Here is a 7,641-nt window from a genome sequence, read left to right as displayed (position 1 = left end):
TACATGATGTTCATGGGCATGAGCACAGTTCATCATTGAAATCTGCATAAAATGATGCTTAAAAAGCTCCATACGCTTTGAGCTACAGAGCTCTTTTATATGGTGCATTCTTATGTAAACATATCCATAACGAAAACAACTACTTATGCCTTTTTTTATCAGCTTTCTTATTGTTCTGCTTGTCCGCAGAAATGAGAGAAATGTGGGACTGCAGAGTTTGTTCCACATACTGTTGATTTCAAAGAAACCGATACTTGCTTTCATCCATCCCTTCTTCATTTTCTTTCCATTTCATGCTAGTGTAGACCACCTACAACATTATTATATATACTGTACTAGTGTAGGACAATATACTACAACATATATATAGACTACATATATAATCTTAAGTGAAAATTCTCCAAGCTTTACTAAATGCACGGGACCTGGCATGATGTTATTTAAAGACTATTTTTCTCTCCTTTGAGACTTTTTAGGTTGAGTTCATGTGAATGAAAGTAATGAGGAGTTTTTCTGGATTTACATATTTATTTGAATACCATGTCGGTGTACTCTAATGCAGCCGGTGTAAAAACGCATAATTTTCCAGGAGAGAGTGTTGGTGCCCATTCATTTTAAAAACAAGGAGGAAGTATTTTAATGTGACCTTCATTACACATTCATGTCAACTTTTCTTATCTATTTATGATTAAATTTTTTTCCACTCCTGTTGTTCAATTAGTGCTTGACCCCTTTAGCAGCGATGTAAATTAAATGACATTTCAGTGTCATCCCATATTTAAAATACTGTGTTAGTTGCGGATCATAAATGATGATCTTCATTCTGCAGCTAATTTATTCATTTAACAATTTCCCTCCAGAAGTTACAGCAGAAGGCTTTGCAGCAACCTAAGCAGAAGAAATCCAAGTCGGCTGAATTTCTGATGGGTGAGTCCTGCTTGATGAGTTATTGCTCATAATTTGTGTAAGGATTAATTAACTAATTACAGACAAATGGCTTTGGGCTAAATTTTGCTCTTGCTTGTCAGGGCGCAATTTGTAATTATTTTAATCATTTCTTCTTCTTCTTCTCTTTTTTTCTTCTCCTGCAAGATTCTGATTTAATTTTAACCTAAATGTGTTTTAGTGTCATTTGAGGGGGATGCGCTTGAACATTTTAGGGCACAGAAATCACAAAAAATTTGTTGCTATTATTATATTATATGCCTTTTTTTCTCCTTTTTTTTTTACAAGTCACTTTGACCCAACTGTTGTATAGCCTCATCATGTCACTGTTTGTATTTTTTTTTTCATGTTTCTACTTATTTTGTCAGGGAAAGAAGAGAGAGCTGCAGTGGTGGGCATAGAAAACCCAGCCTTCGATGGAGAAAGAAGTGCCAAGCTTTCCGTTCCTCCAGTTTGGCTGGGGAGAGAAATTCGAGGTGACAGGCCAGATAGCACCCTTGCAGCTCACCAAAAAAAAATGGAGCTGCAAGCCCCTGCCAAAGAAAGAGGTGAAGCTTCATTCTTCATTAGCCTCAAATTTGTTGACAGTAGATGTGTTCCTGATCTAACCTTTCTTTCACTCTCTCGTTCGTTCTCTCTCTCCATTCAAGAGGCCCTTGGTTCCTGCATTCCAAAGCAAGCGTGTCCTAACAAGCAACCCTCGTATAACTTCTTCCTCTGCTGGAGAACGCTTCAGTAGTGGGTGTTCTTTCTCTATCTTGAAGTACCCTCGACACAATCAGCCTTAACACCCACTCTCGGCTACATGCCTTGTGGTGGGCTGGAGTCATAGGAGAGTGCATTTACATATGCTACTATGCTACCAAGCCGATCCGCTGTCTGTGTGGTGTACTCAGAACGCCCCCAAAACACAGCTTAAGGCCAATCAGGCACACCAATATGCCCCCTTATAATTCAGTATGTCAGGGAGAACTCTTGAGGAATGGGATGGTAAATGGTAAAGGATGGTAAAGGATGTGTTCAAGGCTGCAAGCATGCCAGTTTTCTCAGGGATGAGTCATATGTTAGATTCTTGTTTTAATGTGGTTTATTCTGCTTTTGCTGTGCATGGCGAGTAATTATTATCAGCTATTTCCATGCACAAAAGGTAGGGTTACACTTGGTGTGTGGAACTGGCTAACATATGAACAAAAATGACGCACCATAAACTCACATGATGTGGACAAATAATGTTAAATCTGAACAAGTAATCAATAAAACTCTAACTGGCTGAAAATTATCATTCTAAACTCAGTTTAGCATGGTAATCAACCCCTGCAGAAGCCATCATCTTTGCTTTTTTTTGCTTTTCACCCTTATATTTAATTTGGTGTTGAAAACACTGACCAGTACATAGCAAATGTCAAGTTGCAAACATAAGAGACAGTGGTCTGCGCTGTCTGGTTTGAGGAGTTTAGAGAGACGTTGTAACTTTCTACTGTTAAACTATAGATAACTGAGACTAATACTGGAGCTGGACAAGGGGATCAGAAACTATCTTGCTCACTCCTTTACATTGACTGTCAATAAGTGATGCATTTTCAGCTTCCTCTTTCCTCTTTCCGTCCCTCCTCTTTCCATTTCCAAGTCAGTGAAAAGTTTTTTTCTACATTAGGTACATTTATCCACTATTTTGAACATATATTGTCATATATTTGAGATTAGGTGAGATAAATTGCTGATTTTATTTTTTTCTCTTTTGTTCTATTGACTAGAAATGAAAATCAAACCAGATGCCATACTCTATTACTTATGTACTATTGACAGGGCTGTCTCAAGTAGAGTTGCAGCTTCTCATCACATGCATATCTCAAAGAGTATTGTATACATTTATCACACACTGTGTTTTATAGGTTTATAACTTCATTTCTTTGTGGTAATTGTGCAAATATGATATGTACATAAACAAACTATAAATCACAAGAAGCAAAATTGGCCCCACAAAAAAACACTTTTTTTATTGTGCGGTGTGAATAGGCACTATGTAACTTGTGTGCCTTTATTAGCAGATCACAGCAATGGTTCCTGTTTTTGACACTTCTATTTGCCCTTTACCAAAATCTTTCATATCTCTCATTCTCTACTAAGACCAACTCTGACCGGCAAGAAGTGCTATTATTGATATTGTTCATGTAAGAACAGAGAATTTATATTTTCATTAGAGAGATGAACTGGAGGATAGCCAGACTATTTAGGTAAATCACAGATATGATTCAAAAGGCGATCCACGAAGCTACCACCATTATGCAAATTTGTGTTTGAAAAAAGGGTTTCATAACCTCAGAGCTATTTGCGCAGAAATTGTTCAAACTCTCTGTTAACGATGTAGAGGGATTTAACGTGAATTTCACAGTCAATTTATGGTGCCATTGAGGAGTCATACGGCTGCTCCTTGTTTAATAAGGATTTCGGTCTGACTTAAAGTAAGGACAGAGTGTGAAAACCTCATGGAGATATTTCATGTGAGCACGAAAGAATCACAGTGAGCTTTTTTGGGTAGTGGCCTAGTGGACCAGGGGTGATCCTATGCAAACACACTTACTTGCATTTTTATGCATCCAAGCACCAATACCCTCAGACATCTATAAAGGCAATCCTTGTGTGGAATATATAACATGATTTAATGCACCATGCATTTTTTTGCCCCACAACCTGAGAAATACAAGTAAAGCAATTTAGATTGGAGTGAAATATTCAAGGCCTGTAATGAGTATGATTTGGGGTTAAGAAAGCTGCTTGGTGGCCCTGGAGCCATTGGATTCCCATAAACTCTGTGGAGCAGACTTGATACCCATAGGTCAGTGATTGCTAATAAGAAGTCAATGAGACATGGGCTCAGGTTATTTTCCTTTGGATCAGCTCCTCCAAACTTGCCCAGTCCTCCAGGCCACTGACCTTAGAGTATTTAGAAGGTATTGTCTTTGAAATTCCAGGTACTTTTGAGCTTGTAGACTTTCTCATTAGTTCCTTTTGAACACGGCAAACATATGGCGATCGTATTTAAGAGACTGCCTGCCGTGACCTTTTGCAGCATGCTAATTAGGCCCCAGAGCACCGCAGGCCATGGAGAGGCGTACTGAGAAACCCAGCAGTCTCTTTCCCAGTTCTCTCTCTCTGCCTCTGTACTCCTGTCTCATCTTAGCTCTGCCTTATCTGGTAGCAGCCGCTGCCCCTGCCCTTCGACAGAGTGGGTTTCAAAATTAACATTTTGCTTCATGTGCTTCTAATAACCACTAACCTGAACCTGTACAACTCCCCTCTTCCTTTCCCCAACCCACCCCCACCTACTCCCAACCCCTGTTCCTCTCATTCTCTCTCCTGTCGCACTTTACACAGGAGATGAACGTGCCCAAAATTACTTTGACCCGTCGCCGGCACAGCAGACAGACCCAAGACATTGCAGGATGGCTGGGGTCAGCGCTGAAGATGAGCTGGAATTAAGTATGCCATTCTCTGTCATAATAGTTCTCCTCGGTTCATTAAAGTGAGGTGAGAGAGATCACTACTAGCAGACCATTTGAGACAGCAGGACAGTCTGTGTAAATACACCAAGTCTAGTGATGATGGCATCACTAGATTGGCTACCCAACTTGCTTGTCATTGTTGAAGGTCACGTATCATTGGTCAGTTTTCATTTCACCATGGCATATCCTCTCCCCTGTCAAGTGATACCATAGAGCCATATCAATAGTTTGCGGCCCCATCCAAATGTAGGGCTATAAAAAAGCGAGCTCTTGGGAGCCAAGTAATATGCATGTTATAATGAAACATGGCTATTAATGGAGAAGCCATTTCACCTGTATCTTTTGGATATCATTGCCATGTAATATCAAAGGATTCACCAAACCAAATCTCATCACATGATGACAGGCCATCTAACAGGCATTTTAATGCTCCTATTTCATTACTTCTCTGCATACACTTGATTTTCACCCCTCTCCAGCCAAGACTAATATGTCTGGTTTGTATGTTAAGATGTGGTTTAGATTGACTTGTATGATAAGTAGGAAGTAATTCTGAAGCACACAAATGCATGTAATTTCCCAGCACCAATGAAGGTGTATTCATTTTATAATTGTTTTAACCTCTAGCAATATTAAATGCAGATGAAAACAGACTGTATCAAAAAATGGCAACACTGCTGGATGAGGACAACACCTCCATAGATGTGCCTGGTATGTATTCTCATATTAATGCACTACTGTATCTTATTATTTTGGAAGCAGTTTGTTTGTTGGCTCTAATGTAAATAGCATAGATAGGTATTTTACCGCTTTAATGAAGTACAGTTACTTTACCATTACATTACATCACTTTAATTTAAGGTAATTAAAATTTGAGACATGTAAAGTGTATTTAATCCCATGTGATCCCCATTCTATTGATATGCCATAACTTTATTTTCCTGTCAAGACCATGTGTTTACATATGGTAAAAAAATGATATGATTTGAAGTAACATTTTTCCAATTCTGGCTGGAGTAACTGCTGGTTAATGTTGTTAAGCTGTAGTGTGTTCATTTTATTATTACACTTCAGAACCACTTTTGTCTTTTAATTCACACAGTGATGTATCAATAAAAACTTTATCTTTTAACATCAACATCAACTAAATTACCAAAGTTACCAAACTTGAACCAGTTTGCACAGTTATAACAACAGTGCCACTGAGGACTGCAAGTCTTTAGGTACAGTGTCTTTAAGAAAAGCTCAAGACAGTGAAATAATATACAACCCAAACAAAGATACAATGCTACATTTTCACCGAAAGCCGCACTAACATGGAACAAAGAATGAGACTAGAAACGAACCCTCGCAGTCAGTAGTCAGGGCTTTCCAAGCACAACTATTGTCTCACAGTAGGCGTGCCTTTTCTCATTAGCTCAGTTTCATTTAAATATGTAGCCAACCAGGCAACATTGAGGTGGTTTAAGATTAGCATTGTTCTGGGTGAAGACAGTTGCACCAGATCCTGTTGACATGACGCACATTTCCCTTGTAATTCCAGTGCACAAGTGATGGGTTTAGGCCCGCTTCAACATGGTGGAATTTAGCCGACTCGTATTATTTGCCATTGTCTTGGATTTAGCTGTACCACTGAGATTAGCAACCCCATCCATTGTCTTTGAATGTTCATGAAATCCCACAGAAAAAGTAAAGAGGCTCTTGGATTAACTGTTCTTCCATGCAATAGGCTGAGAGACAGGGAAGGAACGAGAGAGAGAGAGAGCTCTTACTTCTGTAATGTTGGAGTCCAACTGTGATGACTGCCAGTTAGTGCTTCACCAAGCTACAACAGAATTCAAGACAATCACCTTGTGCTGTTGTATGGATGCCTCCCACTGGTGTAGGCTGCAAGTCTTCTTTGCAGCTGTAGAACCAGCTCAGTATATGTCAGTATTGATCCTGACATTTTTTGACTGCTTCTCATGCTTTTGTCTTTGTTTTTACAGCCTGCCACAAAGCACCATACACATTTCACAAGAAGAGAGCATGAATAAGACAAAATATTAATGAAATGGACAGTGGCCAGTGATGTAGACATTTTTTTCATAAAGAAAAATCCTGGAGAAATCCCCTGTCTGTCAGTCTAAGATCTCCTCCTTTTTATCTCAACGCATTCTATTGCTTTGGCTTGGAGATGAAAGACCACAGAACTGGTATTCTCTTCATTTTCATTCTTTGCAAGGCGTTAGGCACTGATATCATCTTCTATGTGAAAAGCATTAGGCAGTGATAACAGCTCTGGCTGTTACACATATTGGACTGCACACGATGAATACACAGATGCTCAAAGAATACCTAAATGCTTTCTGTTAAAACTGTTAAGACACACAGCAAGCATGTTAGCTACAGTCGATAATGCTTCTCTGCTTTCAGGAACAAATACTAGGTTACTAACAAGAAACTAGTTCACATACTGTGCAGATGGAAACTTGGGTTGACGAGTAAAAACTGAACTGTCTTGTGTGAAGAAAATAAAATATTCTTACAAATTTTTAACTAAAATAGCACCGACCACTTAAAACACTTTCTTCATCCAACTCTGTCTCCTGAAATAATTAATTTCTATACAACTAAACTGCAACAGCAAATACCTTTTTTCAGAAATATAATTGCAAGTGGATTCTATTTTACATTACGGCAAGAAACATGGTCAATTTTGATACTTGGCAAGTTGCAAATATTATTGAACAGTAAAATGTATATAGACATTGTATTTGTAATCGGTCAGAATATCTTGCAGTACAACATCCATTTGTAAACAGCATTATTACCTCCACCAAGGTCGTTATGTTTTCACCCATGTCCGTTTATTTGTCAGCAGGATTATGCAAAAGGAACTGAACCGATTTGCACTGAACTTGGTGGAGCCATGGGCCAGGGAAGAACTCATTAAAATCCAGATCATTTACTATGAATGTGATTTTTTTTTCTCTGAAATCTGGTGTATGTTGTTTCTCATTGGCCTTGGCAGAGGTCTGCACTCTCTGAGTGCCCTTCTAGTTAAACTTCTTTATGGCTATGTTCAGGCATCCACAGCACTTGTTTAATATTAGAGGAAAAATGTGGTGGGGTTTCCTCATCCTAATCTGGAGTGCTTTTATTTCCTAAACCTACTGACAGACAGGACCCAGGATGCAAACAGCAGTCTGAG

The 7,641-nt window shown here is 38.9% G+C and overlaps 1 protein-coding gene across 1 annotated transcript in view; it reads left to right on the top strand.

Annotated features, from left to right (window-relative positions):
* Positions 1 to 540: 540 nt before the first annotated feature.
* ofcc1 (orofacial cleft 1 candidate 1) overlaps positions 541 to 7,641 on the top strand; it is an 89,598-nt gene continuing 82,497 nt past the window's right edge. Inside the window, exons 1-5 of the mRNA XM_023395458.2 lie at positions 541 to 567; positions 861 to 927; positions 1,314 to 1,493; positions 4,321 to 4,425; positions 5,076 to 5,159. Coding sequence (XP_023251226.1) covers positions 541 to 567; positions 861 to 927; positions 1,314 to 1,493; positions 4,321 to 4,425; positions 5,076 to 5,159 — 463 coding nt within the window. The remainder of the gene's footprint in view (positions 568 to 860; positions 928 to 1,313; positions 1,494 to 4,320; positions 4,426 to 5,075; positions 5,160 to 7,641) is intronic.

Source organism: Seriola lalandi, unplaced genomic scaffold (assembly GCF_002814215.2).
Source record: "Seriola lalandi dorsalis isolate HSWRI2012SDOR001 ecotype SW California unplaced genomic scaffold, Sedor1 jcf7180002054963, whole genome shotgun sequence".
Classification (NCBI taxonomy): domain Eukaryota; kingdom Metazoa; phylum Chordata; class Actinopteri; order Carangiformes; family Carangidae; genus Seriola; species Seriola lalandi.
This window is presented reverse-complemented; position numbering and strand designations above follow the sequence as displayed.